The 27,822-nt window shown below is 51.0% G+C and overlaps 2 protein-coding genes across 5 annotated transcripts; both read right to left on the reverse strand.

The window, feature by feature from the left end:
* Positions 1–9,236: 9,236 nt before the first annotated feature.
* On the reverse strand, positions 9,237–19,756 carry l(2)gl (LLGL domain-containing protein l(2)gl). Of its 2 annotated transcripts, XR_006246307.2 has the most exons (9): positions 19,517–19,756; positions 16,156–16,275; positions 13,809–14,587; positions 12,560–13,757; positions 12,396–12,501; positions 11,701–12,340; positions 11,209–11,648; positions 10,158–10,266; positions 9,237–10,079 (listed from the first exon to the last, which is right to left on the reverse strand). XR_006246307.2 is itself a non-coding variant. In XM_017250118.3 (8 exons), exons 2-8 carry the CDS (start codon positions 16,237–16,239, stop codon positions 10,474–10,476), a joined length of 3,261 nt encoding a protein of 1,086 aa, XP_017105607.2. In that variant the 5' UTR covers positions 16,240–16,275; positions 19,517–19,756; the 3' UTR covers positions 10,320–10,473. The 2 variants fall into 2 exon arrangements, 1 of the variants encoding a protein (XP_017105607.2); XM_017250118.3 differs by lacking the exons at positions 9,237–10,079; positions 10,158–10,266 and adding an exon at positions 10,320–10,487.
* A 285-nt stretch (positions 19,757–20,041) lies between these two features.
* On the reverse strand, positions 20,042–27,332 carry Zir (dedicator of cytokinesis). Of its 3 annotated transcripts, XM_070277093.1 has the most exons (13): positions 27,186–27,332; positions 27,011–27,098; positions 26,789–26,958; positions 24,252–26,737; positions 23,610–24,202; positions 22,350–23,546; positions 21,558–22,289; positions 21,370–21,501; positions 21,119–21,299; positions 20,875–21,053; positions 20,449–20,819; positions 20,355–20,393; positions 20,042–20,288 (listed from the first exon to the last, which is right to left on the reverse strand). In XM_070277093.1, the coding sequence occupies exons 1-13, from the start codon at positions 27,224–27,226 to the stop codon at positions 20,267–20,269; spliced, it is 6,231 nt and encodes a 2,076-aa protein (XP_070133194.1). In that variant the 5' UTR covers positions 27,227–27,332; the 3' UTR covers positions 20,042–20,266. The 3 variants fall into 3 exon arrangements, with proteins under 3 accessions (XP_070133194.1, XP_017105693.2, XP_070133195.1); XM_017250204.3 differs by having other exon boundaries at positions 20,042–20,393; XM_070277094.1 differs by lacking the exons at positions 20,042–20,288; positions 20,355–20,393 and having other exon boundaries at positions 20,681–20,819; positions 20,875–21,051.
* Between the last annotated feature and the right edge of the window lie 490 nt (positions 27,333–27,822).

The raw sequence follows: 27,822 nt of genomic DNA on the forward strand, positions 1-27,822 counted from the left end.
GTGCCATCCTGGCCGAGCTGGTTAGTCCGAGTCCTTCCTCGCACTCCTCGAAAGCCTGCAAGCAACTGTTTGCCAGACTTAATTGTGGCCCTGCCGACGGGCAACAGGCCGGGCGGGCTGTAATCTTCCTCCTTGCAACCTCCTCGGGGCATGCAACTCCTGCCTTGCAATCGCTTGCCCTGCTCGTCTGTTTTCCTTGCTGTTGTTCTGCTATTATTATTTTTAGGGAACACGTTTTTAATTTCATTTGAAATTCATGAGCTGCATCTTTCCTTGCAAGGGAGACTTGCGCGAGAGGAGAACGCAAATAGTCCTGGTCCTGGAAACAAAGTCCTCGCCTCCAAGTTGCAATTGAATTCGCGTCGAGATCGGGCAAATAGCTTTATTCCGGTCTGGCGCAAAATTCAATTTGGTTGGGCTCTTTTAATATGCGGCGTCTTAGGCATTGTCTCTGCCACGCCTCCCCACCTGACAGCGGCAGGTCTAAGCGGATTGCCCGTCCTGCCCCTCCCGGCTCCACTAAGGGCAGCTTTAATTTAATATTCATAAGCAGCAGTTAATGAAAAACACTTCAAGTCGTCGGGGGCGGGCTGGCATGTGGCATGTGTGGCAGGGGCAGCAATACCATGCGATACGGCGCTGTTGTAATAAAATGTCAAATATGTTTGACGCAATTTAACCGCAACACAATCTCTTCGATTTGGAGCTCCTCGAAACGCCACTCGACGACCCTTGAGGAGGCTCAGGAGTGGCTGGGGAGGGCCTAAGGACGTCGGCAGTAACCATACCGTAACAACCATATCAGGGACGTCGATGGCCGTCGTGGCAGGTAAAACAGCAATTCCCGGCCCGCCACAGCTGCCCGGGAACAGGAGCCCTTCAGCTGATGTTTCCGATACCCCTTACACGCCAAGGGCTGTGGGGTATAATAGGGTGGAGGAGGATTATGCCCAGGAAGTCCCAACCCCAGATTAAAGTCTAGTGAGTGAGTTTAGTTAGCCTTTCGTTTAGTTAGCAGGAACCTTTAATTTTCAGGAAAATGTAGAGTATTTTGCATTCGATTGCTTCTCGAAAGAGTCCTTCCTATCTGGTTCGCCTTTATTGTTATTAGCATAAAGAGTGTACGTGGAACCGACGGCCTGTCTTTAGGAGGACTCCTCCTCCCTCCGAGCACAGCATCTATTGATTTTCCAGCAACGCATTGTACCTTGCAACCGTAGACAAAGGCGACGCACGCCATTTTTTTGTGGCCCACTGAGATAGGGACGAGCCATCCTGCATGTGGGTGGCATGTGTGGCACCTTGGCCATGGAGGACGTGAAGAGGACGCCCGACAAGGAGGAGGAAACCTTGTCCCTGCGGCCATTCAGTCATCCAGCAGCCGAGCAGCAAAACAGTCAATAAAAGTCCACTTACATTTCTGCCGACATCTCAATTACTTTCTTTCTCTCAGGCACGGAACTGGGACAGAAAGGATATGGGCCAGGAAGAGGATGTCCCTTCATCGCGTACCTTTGGCGTACCTTTGAAGGTCTCTCCTGCCCGGACCCGGTCTGCGTTTGGCATTCAACCATTTTTCAGCCATAATTCGAATTGCAGTCGCCCCTCGTCGGGTGGGAGGATGCAAGGACGAGTGTGGGTTCATAAATATTTCATAAATTCCTTGGTGAATTCGGAATTTCAGCGGCAGAGGCTGCAGCACTTTAATTGATTAATTAGCGCTTTGAAGGGCAGTCGCCAAAGTGCAATCGAACTATTAATTCGTAATCGCAGTTTAATGACAGGAATTCAAGATTCAGATTGAATGTCACTCTGGGAGCTGCGAGCAGGGAGCCCTGACTCCCCTGAAGAAAGCCCTGGGCGGGGATATGGTACCAGTGGGAAACGGGCAACTCCCCGAGGAGCTCCAATTAAGCAACGAAAACAGGCAAACATTACGGCGAAATCGCTTTATTTCTGAAGTTGTTCGAAAACACTCGAAATGAACAAACGCATTTGAGCGTCTTAAGATGATTACGCGTCCAAGTCGAGTCCTGGACCTCGCCAGGCGGCGGCGGCGGGCACAACAATGCCAAAACAATCCATTTGCCGAGAGTGGGATTGGGATTGCGAGCCCGGATTTCTTTCGCCTCGGCGGGGATAAAGCGCAGAGGAAGAAAATTAAGGAGGGCCCTACAATGGGGCGGCGGAGCCGTCAAGCTGGCATAATCTGCGCTCGGCTTGCTTATTTGCATAAAATAATTGAAAGGAGAAATTTTAAGGAATCAACAAAGGCGTGTCGGCCAGGCCGCAAAGGGGAGACTGCAAAGTGGGGAGCCAGTCTCTCCGAAAGAGACGCACTCGAGAAAATCCCCAGAAAAGAAAGAGCCCGGCGTCTCTCAAAGAACGGTCAAGTGAGAGGGCGACCCAGAGTAGTGCACTAATTACCCCAAAACGTAGACCCCAAAGACAGGGACACTGAGAGCACTATAAGACCCCTTATTCAGACCTACTAGGAGCTCCAAATGAATCAATAATAAAGTGTAGTTCTTACCTGATGCTCATCGGATGTAGTCCTGGTTTAATATCCTTCGTGCTATCATCAACTCATCTAAAGAAAACCATTTATAGAATCCAAAACCATACCATAATAAACTGAAATATGATACTATCTTAAAAACCCATTCAAAACACAACCCAATCCTTTCAAAAAGGATACGTAATTTACCACAGTGGAAGTCCCAGGAGCACAATCATCGCCCTCCGCGGGGTCCTCGGCTCCGCTTTGTTTCTGTTTGTTTAATTGGGTCCACGCCGCGAGAACTTTGTTTGTCCGCCGGGGGAGTCCCGACTGTTGCCTTCTGCCGATTGACTAATTGCCCCAGAGCCCCCGCAGGAGGAGCAGGACGAGCAGGAGGCGCCTTTCAAGTGTCGAGGCACATCATTCACTTATTCAATCTGCAAACGATGCGAATTCGATTCGATTATGTTTCCGCTGCATCTCGGCTGCCCGGTGGAGGGCCTGCCTCGACTCTGGTCCTGCCGTGCAATTAGTTGCAAAGAGCCACTCAAAGGGTCCTGGGTCCTGCAGGGACCGGGGCCGGGCCAGGGGAGCTGGAGAGTCCAATTGCTGATGCAATCTTCGATGTCCAATTGAATGGAATTAAATCGAGCATACTGGGGTAATAATAATATCCCGACTACACGTGTCCATCCAACGCTCGTTACGTCCATCGATGCTCATAATTGAGTTAAATCTGTGTGGGCGGCGCCCTTGTCGTCGCCTCCCCACCCCCACCCCCACTGGGTGCACTGATTGCACCACCCCCCGGCAGCCACCTGCTCCTCCTCGCCAGCAGCAGCTTAATTGACAGCGGGTATTTAAATGGAATGCCCGGTGATGGACGACGAATGGATCCGTCGCAGGATGTGCAAAATGTGATTTTATTGCCACGTCTAAAGCCCTGCTCTGTAGTATAGTTGCAGGATTGCTGTTCGGATGTTCGACCTCCGACGCCAGGTCTGCCAACTTGGCGGTATTTCCGCCGAAAGGATTAAGGTTGGCTTCCTCTACCTATCATTGTCCTGGGGTATATATATATACTTCCTCAAATCCTTGCTGATCTCCACTCCATTCCGATATATATTTTTAAGGATTTCCAATATTTGATTACACCTCTCTCTGGTAATCCCCACTGGGCAGCACTGGAGCCGCCCGCCTGACAATTGTCGTTTCATCAACTTAATTGAATCTGCTGCCAACAACAGGCGGGTGGCGAGTGGCGTCTGTCGTGTGGCGGAGGGTGGAGGGCTGAGGGCGGTTGGGGGCGTGGCTGGGGCATGCCGGAGGCGGTGTTCAGGTGTGTTGCTTACTCAGGCAGTGGAGCGGAGGCGCGGGCGGGCGGGCTTGAACCTCGGTAATTTAAACTCCCTGTCGGGATTTCTGTTGCGGTGCTTCTCGGCCTGTCCGGAACCAGGACGGGCTGGGCCTCGGCGGAGGGAGACTTCCACCAAAATAAGCGTCAGGTAAACGACATAACGCATACTTTTTTAATTATGCAAAGAGCCGGGGAGTCTCCGGGAAGACTGCGAGCTGATTGATTGCCGACAAGCGCCGGTGCTGACAAAACAATTGATGAAGATGATGCTGAGTGGTCGCAGGCCCTTCCTCCCGAGCTCCCTTCTCGGTGAGCAGCCCGGCAAGCCCGCTAATGGCTTCCAATCCCTCGGATTTCCCGAATATCCCGGATTCCCTGCACACGCACTGCCAAAGGGCTGAGCTCCCCGGCGGAACTATCGATGTCGCGGAACTTTCAGCAACAATAACAGCCATTAAACTTATTGCAGCCCCCTCCCAAGGACAGCTGCTTTCCGGAGCCTTTAAGGACTCGGGCCCGGCCGAGACCCGACCAGCAGAGCTTTAATATTCTCCAGCAATCACGGACCCGAACTCGCAGGAAATCCCACGTAGAGCTTAACAACTCGGCCCAGGTCCTGCTGCTTCGGCAGGACGTTTCAAGGATTCAAGGGTTCTGATTTATTGATTTTAGAGGGCGAGGTATTAATTGAAAGCAGCAGGTGGAATGGAATGGTGCGGAAGCACTCGACTCCCACAGGAGCTCTGTATCAGGAAGCGGAAGTTGTTCCCAAGACCTAGTCCTGATAATTTATAATTCAGCTGCACTCTCCCGGCTGCCGCTAATCAACCCAGACGTGTTCAGTGGCGGCTGTCCAGATCCATCATTTAATCGCAGTTCCAACTGACTTTAACTTTCAGTCTGGAAGTTCCTAGTCCAATAGATTCCTCCTCCGCCTTGGATGCAATCGAACGGAATTCGATTGGCCGCGAGCACTTCGCCCCGGCCCTGATTCATCCCTTTTCCGGCAACTGCTGACAAGTTTCGAATTTCCTGGCGCATCAATAACAACAGGCACTCCGTCCCGAGGAGGCCGTGGGAGAAAGTCCAGGATGCCCAGCTAGACGCGGGCTGCCTCGCCTTGGCTTCCTAAGTCCGCACACATCGCTGCACATTTATTTCCGGGAAATTAGGCTCAGCACGGTCCCACGGAGGATCCCCCACGCCTACCGAAGCCGCTTTTCCGATTCAAAGTTGACGTTGCTTATACGCCCCGTCGACCCGGACGACCTCCAGACCTCCAGACCCCGACACCCCCAAGCAGCGACCGATGTCAGTGGGAAAACATGAAAATGATAACAGACAATTTATTGAGGCGAGCCCGCACACACTCTTCCTCACGCCGGACCGCAAGAGTCACTGGTCCGGACTCCGTGGTCCGCATTCCGTATTCCGGACGCTGAAAAGTAGGCAACACAAAGTGTACCTACATTCAGAGGCGATTTTTATGGCCGCCACCGAGCGGGAGTACCCGAGATTATTATGATTTGTCGATTATTACGACTGCCCCGGCCACTTTCTGGCTTTCCTGGCCAATTCTAGTGATGTATCCTTTCTACACCGAGGAAAGCTAGTGGAGGGAGACCATGAGAATGGTAATATCCTGCAGCGTACTCAGGCAAGTCTTTAAGCCGGATTTGCATTCGAAAGAACTCTGACTAACATATACTTTTGTTCAGTGCAGAAGTCGCGGGAGTATTCTTCCTAAAGAACCCGAGTCAGGACCCATTCCACCCACTATCCGGGCCATGACGGCTTTCGCTTTCCTTGAAAAATACACCCCCGCCTCGCGAGTAACGCACTTTGCATGTTTTTGATTTTCGACGCAATCTGGGAGAGGCTGGTGACGAGACGTCGGGTCTCCACACCCCAGCCCCCATCCTCCAACCTCCATCCAGGGGTTGGCGACCTTCAGGCACTTTTTGGCAACTGCAGAGCAAAGGCTGGAGTTCCCAGGCCGCCTTCAACAGCTTAGCAGCCCGTGTCAATGGCTCGGTGCGTGAGAATTTGTTGCCTTGCGAGCTTACGGCCGTACAAGGGGGTGGGGGAGCTGGAGCCTCAGTCAAAGGCCCAGCCAGTGACAGGTGGCAGCGCTCACCTGGGCCACATACATCACTGACACCGCCGGATCTAGCTGCCGGGTCGGGTTTAGTAGACACTTTTATTTGCGCTGATGGCCATAAATATTTGAATTACAATATAATATTTAAGCCTGAAGCCCGAAGCCAGCGCCCCCCTGGTAGCTGCTCCTGTTTCCGTGTCGCTGGGCGGGTGAGTGGGGTGAAAGATTTATGGCTGCCGCAAATCTACGCCAGCCACTTAATGCATTTTAATTTATTAAGCTGTCAATCTGGCAGGGGAGCGGCCTTGCCACATCCCTCGTACGCACACCGGTGGACGGATTACTCCGGAGGTGAGTTACTACTTCGATCCGAGGGGGGGGACTCCCCTAACTTCCCATTTAGCCAAGAGGCACATGTCCCGCTCCCAGGAAGAGGACAAGAGGCCAGTTTCAATTAAAGTATCCATCGAACCCATCCACTTAAGGACCAGGGAGATACACCCTGCATGGTGGCTCAGTTACATCTTAAAGAGCCAGTTGTGAAGCATGACTGACTGATTATTTGGCCACAAAACGCATCTCCCACAAGTGGTCCTTGCACGGAAGCAAATCCCGCTCTCGAACTGCCTTCCCCGGCCAGGTACCCCCAGAAACTGGAGGACAAAGCTGCTGGCTGGCTGGCTGGGTGGCTGTTTAAATATGAGCAACAGATTAAAACTTAATTTAAAGTTGACCCTGTGGGGCTCGTGTTTCTGTTTCCACTCCAAGTTTAATTAATATGTTAAGCCCGTAAAAGCCGCATCGGTAAACTAACCCGGCAGCTTGTGTTTGTTTTCGAGCTGTTTCCAGCACCACCCCCCCACCCCTCATATTTCCGCATTTTGACAAGCCCGGGCAAACAAAAGGATTGTGGAAAAACACTGGGAGAGGAGCCAGGAGTCGGAGGCGGGCGTCTTGAGCGATGACTTACATGTGTAGTTGGGACTCTCCGTGAATATCAATTGCCGGGGAGCTCTGGGTGTCTGGGTACTAAGCCCTCATGTGCGTGTGCAGTGTTTATCTGCGAAAACAGCTTCCACAGTGCCAGGACATTCAATATTAAGGATCTGCGAAGCGAATATTTCAAACAAGTGATGATGCAGTGCGTCGAGGCTTAAAGCCCAGAGTTACTAGGCGAGTCCTCTTCAAAAACACAACCATAAACCCGACCGAGTTGACTCTGAATGCTCTTGACAAATTCCCGTGTCATTAAGGAGACCGCGGCTGCGGTTTCGGAGCCCAAAACAGTAAATACTGCCACGCATTGTTGCGCCACTCGACGCACGCTGCAGCCCCGTAATTTGAGGCTAAAATGCAAATTTTAAATGCACTTCACGCACTGTGGCTGACGCGCCAGCCCCCCTCCCGCAACCTGCGTCCGGCACTCGGCCGGATAATCCCGGAAAATCCGTGAAATGTCCGCCACTGCTGTCACGCCTGTAAGTGTCGTCGAGTGACGTGTGCAGGTTGTAGCTTTGTAGCTCTGGTGGGTGAGGGGCGTGGGCGTGGGCCGGCTAGTTTTTAGAGAGTTTGGACATCACGCCATCCGCACTCACGCACTTTCAATTAGAGGAGCAGGGCCCTTTGTTCCACAAGTGGAGCAGTAATTGGAGATGATTAATCTGGTTACCTGCGACTGTCCAAACTAAAGCCGAAACATGCTAATTTGTTAAAGGCAATCTCTGACGAGTGTCAGGCTTCCTTTGTCCTGGTGTCACTCTCGGATCAGTGCGTGATTCCAGAGCACGCTTCCATTTGATGTCCAACTCGGAGGACATCGCTGGACCTCATCAATAACTAAGTTTTCGAGCGGAGTTTGGGGTTGCCTGCTTTTAAGCTGATGGAAATAATAGAAACCATTTCCCTGCCAGGTCCTAAAAGTATGCTATTGATGAAGACTGTTCCCACTCGATGAGATATATATAGATATAGAACCCACTTGTAAAAAGTTCCGAGAACCAGTGTTATTCTTCCATTCACTCATTGTAAATATTTGCAGGTAATTCACATTTCCTTCAAAGACAATCTTCCCCAAGTAAGCCACGGAAGGACTCTCCCCTCCATTTTCAAGATAAAAACCCCACATATGAAACAAACCGCTTCCATTTACTTCCATAAAACTACAATAACTCCAGATACTCCACTTGTCCTTAAGAGACCATCTCCTACAAGATATAAAATGAAACCACCTCCTGAGAAGGACTCTAAAAAGGCATACTCCTCCTAAACGCTGTTGGGAAAGTCCAAATACTTCCAGCCACACCGCATGTCCTTAAGAGTCAATGTTTACAAGCATTTCGCACCATGTGTCGGTCCATGGGAATATTAAAATCGCATTCCGGCCGGGCTATTCGGCTTTTATAAAGCCATTAGACGCTATCCGGCTGGGGCTGGGGAGGGGCGAGTCCTGGCCAGGCACCTCGGAAGTCTGCATGTGTCGGCAGGAATTTTAACACTTTAATCATTGAAATGCAAATGCGAGGAGGCGCCCAGGCGGAGGGCCTGCCTGGGTCTAGGCAAACAGGCGTCAGCCAGGAGCATGCATGTTAACATCCTTCAAGAGGCACGCCCCACGCTTTGAAAAGGACAGCTCTGGGCTCTCGTCAAGGAACCTGCTGCTGGCTGGGATTTAGCATATTCGAGGGCATTTCGGATTCAGCCTACTACAGATGCAGGGATCCGCTCCCTTTTGGGCACATAATGGAAATGAAGACGCCGCAGAAGGCAGGGGGCGGGCGAATAAATTAACCTGAACTCGCATTTTTATTCGAAAGTAGTGGCCCATCGTGGGGTTCGACCGGGAAATTTTAAAACGCTCCTCGAAAGCGGAGGACATTCTCCTTTTATTGCGCGTAAATACAGCCATAAAGTCATTATTACAGGTCGCTCAATAGACAAACTTTGTGGCCGCGATAAAAATTCGCAAATGCGCACAAATTACTTGAAACATATCAAAGGCGCCCTGTCTCCGACCCGACATTTTGCCCAAAACGTTGCACAAATTAAAAACTTGAAGAGAATTCCATTGTGGCAACTTTGGAAAGCGAATTTAAGACCAAGCAATGCCTCAAAATATTCCTAGGGAGTACCTTCCAAGAAGGTATCTCTCAGACCAACTTCCAGACGACATACTACCGAGATAGTAGATCCTAGAGATAGACATATCCTATAGATAGACAGATCCTAGACATACAAGAGATACTATATCCTGAAAGTAAACAAGGGCGCTGAGGCAGGGATGTTGTAAATATTGGTTTTAATACTTTTCAAAATCTGTAAATATATTATTTTTATAAGGCATACTTGTTTCGTATTGTACTTGATCGGCCCTGATCGCCTCCCAGGCCCGGGAATGTGTGTTCAATTGTGGACCTGGTGGGTCTCGGAACAGGGCGGTGTCTATAAGTAGGCGTGGAAATACTCCTGGGAGCTGGTCACTCCTGGTCAACATCAAATCACTACAGGTATGCTAAATTTCACTATCATATTTAAACGGCGTCGGTTGTAAAAGTACAATATGGGCTTACAAAAACATGGATTACAAAAATAACGTGCAATGATATTAAATATAGATTGTTGTTTCGAATAAAATGCAATAGTTGCTGTTCGTGGACCGTTGGTTGACCTCCGCGGTCGCGTCTCTTAAAAGTGTCAGGGGGTCGATCTACAAACTAAAATACAGTTGCGGCCACAGTGGAGCACATCAAGTTTCAGTTTCTTCAGAAGAAAGTGGTGTTGTGTGGCCGACACAAGAGTGTCCCCCCTAGATACGCCAAAGACGTAAGCATGGTGGGGCACTGACTGTGCGATATGGTTGTGAAATGGGCTTCCTCTCCGTCAATGCGAATCAAATTGTGCGAAACTTGTCGAGTGGGTGGCCGAGTTGGCCTTCATCCGTAAATTCCTGGTGAGCATCTGGTATGCTGGGTGTTGGACCGACCTGGCCCGTCTAGAACTGGCTCTCCTCGTGCGTCGTGGTCTTGGTCGTCCGGGCCTCGCTCTCGCCGTTCGTCTTATCGTGGGATATGCTCGTGATGACCGACTTGATCACCACGGAGCTGGTGCTCGTCTCGGTGGTGTTGCTGTGGTGATGGGAGAAGGTAAGTGGTAGAGACCTCTCAGGTTAGAGGGATTCCTTCGCTGCTCAGCAGGATACGAACCTTTTCGAGGCCAAGTCCATCAGGTTGGGGATGTTGATGTTCGGAATGTCGTTGACATTGACGGTGGTGGTCTGCTGGTTGGTTTGCGTGCTAAGCACAGATTATCGACCTACAACATGGATGGGGGTTTGACACCAGAGAGTTAATACAAGAATAGGGGCTATCGGATAGTGGATAGTGGATATTGGAGGCAATACAAGTTCTAGGAATACGAGGCGAGGCATGCATGCTGTCCCGTTAACGGGGTGGACGAGCCTTGGATGCGACTGCCCTTCTACTAACTAAAATAGGGTGTGTGTATGGCGTGCAGGGGCGACTAGTGGCGCGAATCTAGAAACGAGAGTCAAGTAGAAGGATAAGCACTCAAGTCATCGGGGTTAGAGGAGGAGCAGCACAGCGACAAATACTTCAGACGGGATTACTCAAAGATGAAACGACTATAGACAGTGAGAAGGTAGTGTAGAGTATGGATAGTGTGCAGAGGTGAGTATGGTCATGTAGAGGATGAGAAACAATACAAGAGATACAAATAGCAGATACTTCTTAAGCAAATAGCATGTATTAGGTGTAGAGTAGGTGATTAAGACAAAGGACCAATGCAGAGTGTAGACTAGTGGGCGAGTATAAGAGGTAAGAGGAATAGCAAACTCATAGATATTTTAGAAGCAAGATATAGATGCAAGTCAACCAAAGGTCAATATATGTGAAGAGTATGTATGCAAGACTAGTAGAAGCAGAGGATAAGCAGTAGACTAGTAGATAAGCATTCCAACTAACTTAGTTACAGATGAAATAATAAAGAAACAGAAAACCAGAGAATGGGTGAAGTGAAGTGTGTCAGTAGTCAGGTTTCCAGACCAGAAACTTAAGACTAAGTGCATAGTGCATAGGTTATAGTGGCATGGCTCTTATAACTAATGTAGGGTATAAGAATGGCGCATAAGATGTGTATAAGATATGTATAAGATGCATATATGTAGTATAAGATGCAAGACAACAGACTCGAGCAAGACACTAAGCTCTCGGATAATAAAAGGTGCGGTTCACTCACCCACAGTCTCCTCTGTAGTCGTGGAACACAAGGTGGTCGTGGTGGTGTTCAGATGGTCACGCACCGAATCGACGGTGATGTCACCGATAGAACTGGTGATGGTCTCGTTGGCACGGTTGGGTGAGTTGCTGCTGCTGATGCCATTGGCCAGGTGCAGACTGCTTCGGTCCACACTCACTTCCACGGGCTTGACGCGCTGGGTGGCCACAGGCGGCTCCTTGATAGCTTCGTTCACTTCCTTCTGGAGGTCCGTCTCCTTGTCGCTTTCGTCCTCGTCGTTGGCCGGCAGCGAGGTCTCTTCGCTCTCCAGCGGCTCCACTTCCACTACGCCTGTGGGCTGCACCACTTTGGAGGTGGCCAGGGCGATGCGCTGCAGTTCCGAGGAAGACATCATGTACAGGGCCTCGCCAGCGTTGGTGAAGCAAAGGGACGAAATTCCGCTGCGGATCGAGATAGTTAAGAACTGAAACATAATAATCCTCTCATGCTTACTTGATGTCCTCCCGTCGCACTGCCGCGGCGTTCAGCTGCCTCTTCAGCTCCGGCACTGACAGCACCATGATGTCTCCCATGTTGGTGAGGCAAATCAGGGCCATCTCGTGGTACAGATCCCCGCGTCCACCCGAGGTGGCGCTGGTATTGGCCGCTCCGTCGGCCTCGCCGTGGGAGCGCGTGGACTTGGTGGGACTTCCGGCGTGGAGGCTCTGCAGGAGCTCCGGCGAAATGCGGCAGCTGAACGATCCGAAGTGGATGCGCCGGATGCGGGCGCCCTCGTTGGCGGTCAGCTTGTACTTGTTGATCGGCTTCAGCTGCGGAAGGGAGAACACCTTGAACTGCTCCTCGGAGGCGATGAGCAGGCGGTGGGGTGGTGTTCCGTTCTCGCCGGCGTTCAGCTGATCCACCGGGCAGCCAGTCTGATCGAAAATGGATATGCCCACGACGGGGGCTCGGTGCTTAAGCTGAATTTCCTTGGCGAGCTGCGCGGAAATACGACGTGGGGTTTGGGGCGCAGCGTTGCCACTTATCGGGGGTATCGCGGTGGCGGCGGTCTGCGCCGGGGGCAAGTGCAGGAGGAACACCGAGACGGTGCTCGAGTTCGTGGCCGACCACAGGGTGGGTGATGTTATGTTGACTGGAAGGACAGATATTAGTATGGACTCAGCAGGATGTGGAATCGGCAACCTCACCGTTCGTCACGTAGGTTTTCGCGAACAGCAAGCAGCGCACCATCGATCCCAGCCCGTCGTCGGCATTGCGGGCCTCGATTTGCCGCTCCACAGGTCGTGCCTCCAGCTGGAAAGGATTCATTAGCATTGGAGAAACTACTGGGACTAAGAACACCTGAACTCACCGTTGTCGGAACCTGGTTGGTGGGGTTGTTCCGGGTCGAGCGGCCCTTGCGTAGCTTCCGGAAGGACTCGCGCAGCGACTTCTTAAACGACTTGCGGCGGGACAGCTGCTCGCCGGCCCCGGTGAGATCGTTCGGGTTCAGGGTGCACCGATGGAAGACCGGCACAAAGTTCTTGAAGTCGAAGAGCACCAGTCCGTGGGCAGTTCCTCCGGACACCAGGCCCCAGTTGGCCTCGAGAGCCATGCATGTGATGCTAGCCGGCGGCAGGACCTGCAGCACCCCCGTGATGTTCACGCCGTTCTCAGCCAAGGGGGCAGCGCTGGCCTCCAGCAGGTTTGCCCGCACATTCAGCTGATCGTGTCCCTTCCACACGAACCCGTCGCGGTCGCTGACCAAGTTCATGGAGCTGTACTTCAGGGGGCCGCTCTCCTCGGCGGCGTCGTCAAAGTCCGCGATCACGATCTGTCCAGCTGTGCCGCCAACAATGAGCTGACCCGTCTTGGGGCACAGGGCTATCTTCTTGACGGCCAGCCGGGGATCGTCGGAGTAGGGATCGAAGAGACCGGCCTTCCGGAAGGGAGGCTCCCCCTCGTCCAGCGGGTCCGCATTGTCAGCAGCCGTCTCGTCCCGGAAGTCGTGTTCGTTTCCGAAAATGCCCGCCGTCTTGAAGTTGTAGATCGGCTTCAGCAGCACACCAGTGCAGTCCCAGAATTTGACGGAGCCGTCCTCGTGGCCGGTCAGCAGAATCTCGTACTCCTTTGCGGCCTCCTCCTCGTCCGAGGCGGCGGCGGCCTCGTCTTCGGGCAGCACACCGCCGGTGATGGGCCAGTCAATGCTGCTGTAGTCGATGTCCTGCTCGTCCCCGGCGCGCAGTATGCGCTCGTACACGGCCTGGTTTACCTGGGAGGCGAGGTAGTTGCAGGTGACGGCCGACGCGTGCACCGAGTGGAGGTAGGGCGCCTTGATGGCGGGTATGTTGGAGTCCGTGAGGTCGTAGGCACACAGCTCCTCCTCCAGCAGCACAATCAGCACCTGGGCCACGTCGCTGTCCTCCTTGTAGGTGACGAAGAAGTCAATCACCTTGGAGGTGAAGTCGAGGCACACCTTCTCCCCATCGCTGACGTGCACGGACACGCAGTTGTGGTCCCCGTAGGCGGAGCGGGGCATCCCTCCGGAGAACACAATCACATCGCTGGAACTAAAGCCGCACATTAGAGGACGTTCGTCTGGAAGAACGGGAATCACTTACCCCCTCTTGCCTTTGAAGAGGCGATTGATGCTCTTGCACGGGTCCGGGCCGTAGGGCACGTAGTTGACGTTCTTGGGGGGATCGGCGCTGCCTATGTTCCAGGTGGCGTAGGAGCCGTCCGCGTGGTACCAGCTGAACTCGGAGCCATCAGTGTGCACCGAGAGTCCCACGCTCTGTCCGTGTCCGGGCGCTATGTAGGCGCGCTCCACGGAAGACGTGTCCAGGTCCCACAGCACGCACAGTCCCCGATTGTAGGCGATGAGCAGCTTGTTGAGGGCGTTGGGCAGCTGGCGGATGGACTCGATCGCGCCCGGGTTCAGTTTGTAGGCGGGCGGGACCTGCTCCAGCACCACGTCGTGGTAGATGACCGGCTCCCGTATGGTGAAGGAGTGCAGGTCCAGTTGGTAGATGTTGCCGCCCTCCGTTCCGATCCACAGCACATCCTTGTTCAGGGAGCAGCACAGGGAAGAGACCTTCTTGAGTTTGCCGTCGAAGGGCAGTGACTTGATGGCCACCAGGGTACTGCCCACGGGCTCCCACAGGATGAGCTGGTTGGCGGCTGTCAGCGAGAGAATGCGGCCCGTGCCGTAGACCCACTCCAGGAGCTGGACGTTCAGCTCCGCTGCCGAATTGTTGACCAGGGTGTGCTGGGCGTACAGCTCCACGCCGGGCTGGCCGAAGACCTTGATGGCGCCCGTCTGGGTGCCGATCGCCATGAGCTTCGACACCGGATCGTAGGCCAGCGCCGAGGGCTTGTGGGGGAATCCATGTTGCGCGGTCTGGAGGACAAAGAGGAGCTCAGATTAAATCCAAAGACGAACGAGGTTCTTAGGTCTAGCGGTTACTCTGTTCTTGGCCACTGAAGGCTTCGCCATCTCTCGCGGCGGACCGGAGCCAACCTTTTGTGTTGCAAAACCCATTCGAACTAGTCCACAAAGGCCCAGCGGGAAGCTCCAGAGCCACTTGACTCGAAAGAGAGAACCATTTGCATAATGGCTTTTCTGGGGAATTTCAAAGGTTGGCTAGCCGTACGCTTGTGGGCCAAGAAAGCCTCCCTCCGGCAAGAGATCCACAGCCACACTCAGAGCAAGACTAAGGCCGATACCCGGCCGAAATCATCATTATGATTTCTTCACTCGTGGACCGTGAAGAGCTGCGCTACTTGACCCATATTGCCGCTGTGGTTCTAACAGGAAAGCCGCACGAAAACCATCCAAGCATCTCAGTGCAGCACGGCGGCACGGGCCCAACAGATTCGGGCTTTGTTTCCAGTTTTCGGCTTTGTGCGGCTCTGTAACTGGATTTTCCCATAAAACCAGTAATGGCGACTGCCAGATACCATCACTACCAACTTAATTAGTCGGTTATTAAAGTGGTCCGAGAACGGAATGGCTCAGGCCGTGTTGGGCAACAGCTTCTCCAAGTCCTTGGTACGGAATCCACAGCCCTTGCTGACCCAGTTTCAGGTGCAGCGTTCCTTCGGTTCGGTTCTTTAAAATCTTATCAGTGGAAACACTGTACCTATCTCCCTAAACAATAGCCTCGGCACATATTCCGGTCCGGGTGAGTGGTTTCTCCAGCGAAACCCATACCATTCCCCAAGCCCATAACGCAAACAAAGTTAATCTTATCGACTACAGCACTCCCTTCGAGCCGCGGCACCGACTCCGGCTATCTGGTCATGTTAGGCTATGTGTACAGAATTATTACTTTCGGCTACAGTCACCATATACCCATAAAGTTCTATCGATGACTAATTATTGGCCAGGTTCCGCAGGTGAATCGAATCTGCTTTACAGAACTCCCCGTTAGCTAGATTCCACCTTTTCAATGTCATGACATGGTCAACATAAAGCTGCCTCTGGATGATGTCATTGGGTTTATGGAGGCCCCGCCAGTGATGACGCGAGTTCATTTCTTTCGCTGCGAGGGCTGGTCCGAAACAAAAGTGAAATGCTTGGCGGGCAGAAATTCCAGACTTAAGGTTTTCTTGACCCAGTTGGCAGAGGTCGCTTCCGGCAGCACTTTAACTGCAACTGCTGCACCCCATCCACCTCCCATATCAGATAGACGGAGGTCTGGTTTCGACCCCGTAATTGAATATGTCAATTGGCACATCGTTGCGCTATTTTGTGCAAAAAGCACCCTGTATTGCGGCATTCCTAGCACATGAGTGTGACCCGATCCACTTGAGATCCAGCCCCTATCTCCCAGTCCCGAAATCGGTGTGTGAGTGTGAGAGGCCCAACCGATGGCCAACTGGGTGGGGCCGATAGTGGTTTCTTTGACTTAAACCGGCCCGGGGCCGCGAGAGATAGCACATCCGACCAGCACCGATAGCACTTACCTTGCGGTATGCAAATAGATCCTTCTGCAGGCGCTGCCGCTCCGCGGTGGGCTGCTGGCCCTTGCCTCGTATGAACTTCAACATGGTGGCTGTCGGTGTGTGTATTCGATTCAGGTAACGCTGGAATGGAAATAGTTATTGTTTAGAGACGGCCTGCCAGATACGAAGAGCATAGAAACCTCGGCGGCGGCGGCGGAGCGACAAGAACTAGACTTACAAGATTTGCCAAACAAGTTGCGACAAGACTCGAGGCGAACGGCAAGCTGAACCGTTTGTTTGTAGGCGGCTGGAGCGCTGGCCCGCCTACTTGCGAGTGTGTATGTATGTATGTGTGCTATGTATGTAAATTTCTATGTAACTAGATATTCGGAGGTACATCTACCATTGCTGGCGTACCTTTACGCGCACAGTGGAGGCCACACGAATAGGAGCGAGAGTGGAAAGTAAATTATTTGATATCATACGTTATTTACAATTTAATTAAAATTGCTCATTAGCAAATTATTTTAATTTAATTTTTTATTTTAAAATCTCAGTCGCTGCTATTGGCTTGACCGCCACTGTGGCCCGATCGCGAAGCCAAACGAAAGTGTACACATATACAGTTATAAAATAGAATACACACACGGTTGACAAATAATTAACCATTCAACTATCGTATCAGAAGAGAGCGGCTCCGAAACACCAAAATAAAGGTGCGAGCACCCGATCCGAGCCAGGAAGTGTGCACAAATTGTATGTACCCGGTGGTGTTAATGAACCCGCTATGCTGCGTTGCACATTAGGGCAACAAGAACAACCACTGAACAACCACACACACACACATGCACATGCACTTCCATTTTCCAGGCAATTGATAACTAACAAACGGCATCGACGGCCTATCACCACTTTTCAGTCTCTGTAACATTTACGGCTTCTGCAGATAAGCCCAGGTAGCGAGCGATGGGTAGTGGGTGGGAACTAACGGTTCTATGTGTAAGCGAGGTGGTGACCTAATTCTGCGATCGTAACGGTTCATTCCCTTCAGTACCAAAATTCCTTACCCCGACGATTCCTGGCGACATTGTCGAAAAACAAAAACAAATTGCATGGGCTTCGTTTACTCAAGTCCGAAACGAAAGGGGAAACGAAACTTCTACCTGCTTTTGGTTTTCGACGATGATTCTCGAGGCTTCTACGTCATAGTTTCGGAGCAGAGGCACGCGACAGAGAGACAATTAGAGAGATGTAGATGGAGGGAAGGGAGAGAAAAAAAATCTGTGCCGAAAACCAAATGAATGGAAGCGACGTCAGAATACCCTTTTTAAAATATGTTGAAATATTTTTATATATTTAAGATTATATTTAATACATTTTTCTTTTCTAATCATATGGTATATTGAAATGTATTAATTATTTGTGTTAGGCAAAGCCAATATGTTCATGTTTGATTATTAGCCTTGTGCGATTCTAATTACAAGGCATTGCTTTGGTCGACTATACCCTGGCACGCGCCAGAATTTTCGGTTGTCAATTTTCGGTTTCGTCTTGCCTCTCCCCTTCTCCTTTGCATTTGCTGTTCAATTTGCATCGGAATTACACGCGTTTGTTGCGTTTAAAGTTAAATTTTTCAAAAAACATTTACATAAGTGACCTAGTGATACTAACTAATTCTGGTGAGTAGTGCATATAATTAACTTATTTATTAAATACCGAGCGGCCGTTCAATATATGTATGTACATATGTACATATATTTATTAAACGGCATTAGCCGCTCGGAAATGTGTTAAATATTTATATACAGTATGTCAAGTAATTGTTTGCAAAATAAAAAATTTTAATTTTTGAATTAAATTAAATTAATTAAAAAATAATTTAAATTAAATTTTTGTGCCATTTGTATTTAGCAAACAATTACTTGAGAAACTGTATACATATATGTATATGTACATATATTTATTAAACGTTAAGGGAGTTAACGTTATTTCTTTGTTAAGGGAAAGGCCTCCAGCAATGCTGTCAACATGGAATTCCCGATTGCCACCGACGAGGCATTGGCAGCGTTGGAATTCGTCTTAGGCCGCGGCATGAAGGAAGAATGTGTAAGTATAATATTTATAAATTAAATATAAAAAAATTTTAATACCTATTAATTTTTGCAGACCACCGCAGTGACGAACTTATTGAAGCGCGGAGCCCTTACAAAGTCATTAAAATATATTTTCGCGGAGGACCTGATCGTCAATTACAATATTGACGGAGTAAGTGGTAAGAGGAGATTAACATCGTTTCCAAATTTTTATGGAATTTTGATTGGTATGTATTTTAATTACAAATAATGTAAGAGATATCTAATTTCTATTTATTTTATTTACAGATAGTATATCTATGGTGGATCCGGGGAAACCGCCGGAGAAATTGTTGGGGCACGCTTTGACGGCCATCAAAAATAATAATAATAAAAAAAAAATTAAAATAAGTAGTATAAATCTTTAGAATAAATAATAAATAATAATAGATTATAACAATGTATTATAATAATAACAATATAGATTATAACAATTCATAATTTCTTGTATTAATAAAATTTCAAATAAAATAATAATTTTGGTTGAAAAGGTTGGATGGAAAGGGGGGGGGGGTGAAAATCCTTACAGTTCCTCAGTGAATCCCGTATGAATCCCACCTGAATTCCCGTAAGATTCCTCAGAGTATACCTCAGGGATTCCTTGGGGTATTTCCTCAACGATTCCTCAGAGTATACCTCAGGGATTCCTTGGGGTATTTCCTCAACGATTCCTCAGAGTATACCTCAGGGATTCCCTGGGGTATTTCCTCAACGATTCCTCAGAGTATACCTCAGGGATTCCCTGGGGTATTTTGTTCGAAATCCTCTTCGAATACCTACAGGAATCCTGCAGTATTCCTTGAGTTGTTCGAATTCCTCGATGTGAGGAACTCTTCTATGGAAATTCCTTGATGGTTTTTATGAAACATACCTAGAGGATTCCTCGGGTGGCAATACTAGTACCTAGACGATTCCTTAAGGAATCCTTGAGGTATGGTACTGAAGGGTTTGATGCAAAATTTGTCATCTACTCTTTCATTCATTCACCTACAAATACGAGCACACACACACACACAAGCACTAGGCGTACAGTACACAAACGCCAATAAACGGAATTAGCATAGAAAACAAGGGACAAGAGACACCGAAAAATGACGAAAGCGAATGGCGTGGGCGGTGTGCGTGGCTGAGTCACCCCGGCACACGCATCACGCATATTGCAAAAATAACTACGTATGGTTGGCGTTTCTGTTTGTCCGAAAATGGCGCCTACAAATAATAATGTTCTTTTTGTTCACTCGGGCACTTACACTAATTTACTCGCCGTTGCGCAGTTAGGCGGTGGCTCGGTGGAATTGTTTGCTGCTTTCTGCGTTCGGTTTCGGCTCTGCTCACACGCCCATGTACATTTTTCACCTCGCTTAGGACGCGCGTTCTTATCACATTGGTATCCCGATTTCAGTTAGCTTAATTAAACACGAACACAACACGAACTTAAGATATAGCGGGCATGCGTGGCTATGCATAAAACTAGAGATGGCCTTTCGTTAGTATCATTTCTGAAAATCTGGTATTTTTGGTCGTACATACCAAATTTATCGATACAGATAAATATTTTCGACGATAACGCTTATCGACAAGGACGCGCCAGTGTTGTGCAACCCGCTTTAGAGCGCTGGAATTTGAATTCTTAACCCTTATCTTCTTCTTCCGATGTTTCAAAACAGCTTTTTTGAGTTTTGACTTATTAAACGCAATAAAAACTCACAAATTCAACTTCAAATTATGATTTCTAATTTGGTTTAATATCTTCCCTATAAAATAAAACTGGTCTTTGGTTTATATAATTATATTTTAGTAATAAAATGTAGAAAAGTAAATTGTATTCGATTCTCGGTCGACGACCATTGTTATTTGGTAAATATATTTGGTGTTGGACCACGGAGTGAAAGGAGTGAGACCTTTCCGCGAGAAGGAAAATGGATCAGTCAAAAGGTTATGTGTATATGGGCTTATTGGTTGGCCATCTCAAAGGCCAGAATGTGAATGATAATACGCACTTACTTAAAATAATCCGATACGCTAGACATGTAATTTCAAGGAGTTTTTTTTAGTAATTATTTAGGACGCTGCCGGGCAAACATTTACCATTTTAAGGGAGTGCTCTTGTTGTTGTTGGCATTGGCTCTAAAATAATTAAATATGAGTATTGGACTTCTATTGGACTATCCAGAGGACTCACTTTACTACGCCATGATTTTGAACCCGTGTCAGGGTGATAAATGGAGTAAGGCGCTCGATGAAGCGATCATTGTTGCGCTCTAGTTCCCGCTGGTAGTCCTTCTGGTCCGACAGTATTAGGTTTCGGTTCTTCTTGAGGGCGTCGGCGCAGCGTTTGGAGAACTCGCGGAAGCACAGGCGCAGTTTGTTTTGATGCTTTGTCGGAACTGTGGTGCCGTCGGACAGGTTCGAGAGGAACACGCTGGCCACCTCCATGGGCCCCTGGTTGACGGTGGTGCCGATGCATCCCTGCAGGACCATTTGCAGGATTTTCGGGTCTGCAGGCTCTTGGTTAGTCGCAGCAGCCAGCTCCACGGTCTTCTTTTGAATGTCCTGCGTTTAAAGGGAAGTTGAGAACAGATACTCGCCAGAAAAGCGGGCTACGCACCTCAATGGCAACCTCAATAGGCTCCAGGACTATTTGCTGTCGGCTGATCACCATAATCCTGGTCTTCACATACGGGAAGTGGTTGGCCGTGGTCAGTATGGTTTTCCGTTTGCACTGCTCGTGGAGCTCGCCATGTGCCTTGCCAGTCTTCGTGAAGGGTGTGGCATAGATGAAGCGCTCTAAACGATTCGAAACACCAGGGTCAGGGTCAGGGTCAATGCGCCACTAGAATTAGAAAACTTACTTATGTTGAAGTTCCGCTCAAAGTAGGTTTCCCGATGCCGCATTTCGTAGGTTTCAAAGTAGGGCTCCACGTATGTGATTTGAATGTAGGCCTTATCCGGATCCAGGGAGCTCACGTCGACGGTGTTGGAGTCCTTTATGATATGCACAGAGTCGGGCCCGAAGCGTTCGGTGTAGAAGTTCTTGAAATCCAAAGAAGACACCTTTTAGTCCACCGCGACTGGGGGTTCTTGATGAACTAAACAATATTACCTGAAGTCGGCTGAATATCTCTGGGAGTTTGGTTAGAGTTGGCTCTTTGTAGATGAACTCCTGCTGGTCCAGGTCCCCGAACTTCGTTCCATAGAAGCCGACCCGGAAGTAGGTTCCGAACACTCGCTTGCCCTTTTGGGGGAAACATGTAAGTAGATATTGAAACCTGCCACCCTCCCCACACTCACTTGCAACTGGGCGATGCGGTTGAAGGCCTCCTGAAGTTTTCCGTGCACCTTGCTCAGCTTTTGGAAGTCCCGGTTGGCCTCGCAGATGGGGATCAGTATCTTGTAGACCTCGTTCATGGCCTCGTACATGCCAGCCACCTGGAATGAGTTCGAAGCCTCTTCGAGCAGAGCCTTCAGGCCGGTCTCGGTGAAGTGGTTTCCGAGGCAGATACCGTCCTCGCCAGGACTCAGCACGTCGTCCGACACGGCCGACTCCATCAGGGTGTTCGGCGAGATGCGCTGGAAGCTTACAGCTCCGACTGGCAGGTGGGTCTGCGACTCCAGCATACTAAGATACTCGGAAACCAAGGCGGCGGCATGGACATAGCACATGGCCGCCTCAGTGTGGTTGGCACGTTCCCGGTGCTTCTTGGCCATGTTCTCCAGCCAGGTCAGCCGCAGGTCCGGATTGTTCTGGTAGCCCTTGGCGATGCGGTTCATGAGATCCAGAAGCATTTCCGGATCCTCCTGGTACTCCTTCATCTTGACAGTGTCGGAGAGAATCATGTGCAGGTTAAACAGCAGGTCCTGGACTTGCTCGGGGAAGGATGTTTCCTGAAGGTCCGTGTCGGACTCGGCGTACACCAAGACTGTCTTCAGCGCTCGCCTCAGCGACTGCTCACTGAACACAGAGCTGGTACCAACCAGGGAGCTCAGGGACATGGTCACCTGCATCTTCACTCGGGCGAAGTTCTAAGGGGAATCAAGGGAATAAGTATGTAATGGGCATCTGGAAAGAACTCCAAGACTCACGTTTCCGATTTCAAAGTTCTGCCTCATCAGCAGGTAGAGGGAGGCCGCTGCCTGCGAGCGAATGCCCGGCAGAAGGGACCCACAGTGCTTCAGCAGAATCAGGCACAGATCCGCACATATGTCCGTTTCATCGTCGAACAGGAGATTCGGAAATTTGAAAATCAATGCCCGTTGGGAGGCGAATAGGTTCTGCAAGGCCAGCGTCGACTGGTTGCGGGACAGGGCGTGCAGCAGCACCTTCAGCACAGTGCCCAGCAGGTTGTGGTGGAGGTTGGCCGCCACATGAACGATTATTTCCAGGGTGTCGAGGAGCACCAGGGCCACCTCTGTGGCCAGCGAGCCCTCGATGAAGTGGCTCAGCTCGAGCTCATGGCCGGACTTTTCTCCACAGTCGGCGTACTGCGACCTGTACGGCATCTGGTCCTTCCGCCAGCGGAATTTCTCCGTGGAGTTTCGGTCCTTGCGGCGGTTTATCAAGTCGTATCGGGCAGAATTTGTGCCCCGTATGCACTCCTCCAGCTTCTCCTTGACGTCGCCGGACACATTCTTTCTGAAACTCTGTGTGTTGGTCCGCTTGAGCGTGGGAACATGCTTCTGGCCTGTGTACTCGAAGGTCTTCAGGCAAACATTGACGACCTGGAGCATCTGGTGCACCCGGTGCGGGCTCAGGCCCAGCAGCCAGCGGTACAGCACACTCCTCTCGAGGTTCTTCAGCGTCCACAGGAAGCACACCAGCAAGTGGCGGGTGTTCTCCGAGCTGAAGGGCGACTTGTTCTTCACCTGGTCGTTCAGATAGGAGTAGGGCCGACTTCCGGATATGGCGAAGGCCACTTCCGGGCTTATGGTGCTTGTGGTAATCGATTGGTGCGGGCCTTGGTAGTCCTCCAGCTGACCGATCTGCTGGAGTCGGTCCTGCTCCAAAACGTGTTGGTGCAGCTGCGGAATGCTGTCCATCACGATAGACAGCAGTGGGATGTAGAGAGCCGCCACTCTTGAACGGGCCTCTGCGTCGCTGTATCTGGGGTCCAGGTCGTGCGATGTCATCAGGTTGCGGATGCAGCGAATCGCCTTGCCGTGAAGCTGTGGGTTGGGAACCTCCATCACCGCAGCCAGGTCGCTTAGGACGAGTCCGACCAGGAAGTGTTGCTGCAGGAATTCCTGACTTAGATCGGCGTGGAGCGCTCGCTCGAGGGATCCCTAAAAACGAACCATGAATCAGTCAGGAAAAGATCTATCTTTGGTAGGATTACAAGGACTTACACAGGAGGTCTGACTGTTGCTGGATGTGGTGCTGGGCGTGGGGCTGCAGGGCGCCGACACCATTGTGAACGTGTAGGAGGTTCCGAAGGGCAGGTTCAGGGCTACGAAGTGCTCGTGACTGCACACGATCCTCAGGAAGTCTATCTTGTAGTTCATCAGGTCGGGGATGGACGCGTTCTTGGAAATGAGCACCTTGGTGTACGTTTTGATCAGCCCGAACACAAATCCCCGGTCCATGACGCTCAGTATGTCGAATATGAAGAAGCCCAAGCTGCTGTTCAGGGACTGCGCCAACTTGGGCTCGTTGCTGTGATAGCCGACCACCTTTGTGGTGACCAAGTGGACCAGGGTGCTCAGGTCGTCGTTGAACTGGTGGGGAAAGCGGTGTTTCCGGGGTCCATTCAGAGTGTTCGAGCTGTGCAGGTGTTCGATCATGGACTTGACAATGAGCTCGAAGAGGAACCAGGAGTTCGACATGGCCAAGTCGGCCGCCTTTCCGCTGGCAACCACCCAGTGCAGAGCCAGTTCCTCGTGCAGCAGCCGCACCGGAGCGTCGCGTCCCACGATCGCGTGGATGACGTCCATGGAGAGATCTGCGGAGAATGACAGTTAGACGGTGGTAACCTTCTCAGGCACCCTTACCTTTTCTCTCCAAGCTGCGGCCTCCGTTCGCCACGTTGTCGTAGAGGCTGTAGGTTTCGCTGAGCTGCAGCTCCTCGGTGTTGCTGCGACTCGAAGTCAGCCGCTGTTTGCCGTGGCACGGGTGCGGGATCTTGCACTGGAATTGCACGTAGGTGGACAGCAGGCTCTGCCGTCCGTACTGGTCCACCATGAGATCGTCGTTCAGGATCGACAGCAGCGACGACACCAGACCCAGCACCTCAAAAACAGTCGACCCCAGGGACATGGCCTGTCCCCCCACCTTGTGGGTCATCACCAGCAGCTCAATTAGCTTGTCCAGGACCAGCGGCAGGTGCCTCACCAGCGGCTCCCGATTGGCGTGCTCGATCTCCAGCAGACACTTCTTGAGCTCGGCCTCAATATTCCCTTCGCCTATGTGGGAGGGTATGTTCCGGGTGTCCAGATACTCACACAGCAGAAAGAACCGATCCAAGTAGGCATCCAGCGTGTGCACGGCCGTCACCGCCTCCACGTTGATAGCGAAGACAGCGCGGTGGTTGTCCAGCCACTTAATGCCCGGCAAGTGGACGTTCGGCGGAATGAAGGAGTAGTTTTCAGGAGGCGCCTCGACCATGACGGGCAGGTTAAACTCTCCCACCTTAAGCTTCCCGTCCTCCAGGAGAGGCAGCCACGTGTAGCCCACCGGCGTCTCCACAGAGGGCTGCAGGTCCTGGGGTTTCTTCTGGCAGGACACATGGTAGATTGTGAAAAGGAGGTGGTGGTGCTGCTTTATCGACGCCGGCAGGGCGATCTTGATCTCGTCGTAGAACGAAGGGCATTTGTTGTGGTAGTTGACTGCCGTGAAGGCCTCGGTCGAGAATTTCGGACAGGAGGACTTGCCGTAAATGGCGTTCACGGCATCCTTGGGCGTCTCCCCGGCCATAAGTTGGACGCGAACGGCGATGTTGCGGGCGGACCCGGCACGGGAGGAGAAATTCAGCTCCTTGGGAGACACAAAGAGCAGGTTGCGGTAGGTGTAGTGTGGATTGTAGATGGCGGATTGGGGAAACTCCAAGATCTCCTTCACTGGGCGTACGTTCTCGCCGCTTTGGGGATTTATTTTCGCCAGCTCTGGAGTCAGGGCGTTCTTTGCGTCCTCAACGCAGGGAGATATTTCCAGCTTGATGGAGCCGGGAATGCACTTGTACTTCTTGGCCACCGAGCTGGGGCGCTTCAGCTCCGGCAGAATCTTGAACAAGTCCTCGTCCTTCATCTTATCGGCCTCTTGCTTGAAGAAGCTTGGAACGGTTATGGTTATGGGACGAAAGTTTTCCACAACGTTGGCGAAGTCATCAGGCGACCAGGAGCGGCGCTTCTCCTTTCGCTCCAGGGAGCCGCGTCGCGTCAACGTCCCGCTCATGTCGTTGGCCTTGCGCCGGAGCTGGTCGAAGCTGCTGGTGGAGGACTTTCGGTCCAAGCTGTTGGAGCTGGGGGCCGAGCACATGCCACTTCCCCCACCGACGCCAGACCCGCCGGCCGAGGAGTCGCGTTCCGGTTCCTTTCCCTCGAAGCTCTCGCCGTTGAAGACATTGGTGAGGTAGATTCCCGTCCATGCAAACGGCATTCGATACTTTCCCAGTCGCTCGCAGTAGTCGGCCGCATTGGACTTGACCTTTTCCCTGTACTTGTCCTTGTCCTCCTTCAGGTAGGGCTCCACCGAGTTGTTGATGTCGCCCTGCAGCACCTTCTCCAGGCGAATCACCAGGAAGAGGTCGTTGCTCGGATAGGAGATCTCGAATATGGCCGAGTGGCTCTGCGTGCTGATGTCGGAGCACTGGACATGACTAGAGAGCATTCGCTTGAGACTATCCGAGTTCATGTCGAAATAGAAGTTCTCGGACAACTTCTGGCGCTCCTTTGCGTCGTAAATGGCCATGGAGGCAAAGATAGGTTCCACCTCGAGCTCCAGTCTGAGCTGCAGGCACTTCACCTGGATGCGATGACCCATGTGCTCCATGGGAATCTCGGCCAGAAGCCTTCTTTCAATACTCTCCTCGATCTCCGACTCTGGGTACAGCGAGAAGAGAGCTACTTGCCGGTCCTGCTGCCTCCGTGCCTCATTGGTCTGGTCGACTTGCTCCGGCGGCACATTGTCCAGCAGGTTTGGAATGAGGGGGTCGTTGACTGAGCGGCGCAGGTCAAAGCTGGCCCAGGAGCCGCGCGGCGTCAGGGTGTCTGTGCAGGAGCTAACCGAGGCCAGGCTAGCGATCGACTGGCGGGAACTGGGAGTGCAGCTCTCGCTCTTGTAGGCGAACGTCTCCTCGAAGGAGGCAAAGTCCTTGTCAATCTCGAACTCCTGCTGGTAGGCGGAGGGGCTGACGGTGCCCCGGTCGATGCGCTCGCGGATGAAGCACGAGCTGGAGAGGTGGCGCTGGGCATACTCCACTACCTTCCAGGGACGCGTGTAGTAGTTGACACACTCCTGAACGTGTTGTGGCAATTCGCTTCTGGAAAGGATTCAGTTACTACTTTTCTGGTAAATTGGAAAAAATACTCACAAGTTCTCGGTGGGCACAATGTGGTCCACGGTTCGGATCTTACGGGGGATGATTTTGACCGTAACATCTCCCTGGGGAAAGTCCAATATGTGCTTCAGAGGGTCGCGGTGGATGATGTTGGCGTGCTGGGCCAGGAACTCCTCGTAGTCCAGAGGCTCCGTGGGCGAAACCTGCTCAGAACATAGGTTATAGTCTTGGACGACCCAGGAGAACAGTTCTTACCGTCGTGGAGCACAGCGAGGTGTCCAGGGGCTTAGTTCCTGTCTTGTGGCAGCTCGAAACATTTTTCCGTACATCGGCCGCCGACTGCCTTAATGGGAAAATTGATGTAGACACGAAAGTCAGGGAGGGCGTTTCTTTGTTTGCGAAAGGAGACTTTGGCGGGTGGCTCACTTACTTGGAAACCTTCTGCACGAAGGAACGCTGTGCGTTCGACATTTTTCCCAATAGTATGGGTGTTTAAACAGCTTCCAGTTAATGTTCGATTAATAAACAAATTCAAAGGAGCAGCCGAAAATGGTAAACAGTCGAAGCCGAAAATAGTGTGACCTTCTGCCATAACAGTAAGAACGCCCACATCCGCCGATTGGATTCAAAATCCCGTGGGATTCAATTTACGCGCGCTGATTGTCAACGGTGGCTTTAACAACAGAAACCTTTTTTCATTCCAAAATCCCTATATATCCATTAAAATATGTATCACAGATATTAAAAAATTCGTACATGGCCAAGACCACCTGAGGGCCCTTTCAAAATAAGCGAATGTATGCTGAGGAATCTTTTAGCCCACTGCGAAATCTATATCGTTGCCAATTTTCAACCGATCCTTGAGGGGAGTACCTTAAACGATTTGTAGATCGATTCTCCATCAATCTGCATCAAAACCCTGAAGCAAAAATATTTTTAGATTTTTCATCAATTTTTCTGGGTAGAGCCCTCGGAAAATTGGGGAATGTATGGGGATTACTCACAGGGCCCACTGCGAAAGCTATATCTTTGCCAATTTTCAACCGATCCTTGAGGGGAATACCTTA

This window comes from Drosophila bipectinata, chromosome 2L (genome assembly GCF_030179905.1).
Source record: "Drosophila bipectinata strain 14024-0381.07 chromosome 2L, DbipHiC1v2, whole genome shotgun sequence".
Classification (NCBI taxonomy): domain Eukaryota; kingdom Metazoa; phylum Arthropoda; class Insecta; order Diptera; family Drosophilidae; genus Drosophila; species Drosophila bipectinata.

What these genes read in the sequence shown, in the direction of transcription:
- Zir (XM_070277093.1), bottom strand. Translation starts at nt 27,226, where the DNA reads ATGTCGAACGCACAGCGTTCCTTCGTGCAGAAGGTTTCCAA. An exon ending in TTCGTGCAGAAGGTTTCCAA is followed by an intron (nt 27,099 to 27,185) that starts GTAAGTGAGCCA and finishes TTTCCCATTAAG; the next exon opens with GCAGTCGGCGGCCGATGTAC. An exon ending in ACCGCATCGCCCAGTTGCAA is followed by an intron (nt 21,502 to 21,557) that starts GTGAGTGTGGGG and finishes TTCCCCCAAAAG; the next exon opens with GGCAAGCGAGTGTTCGGAAC.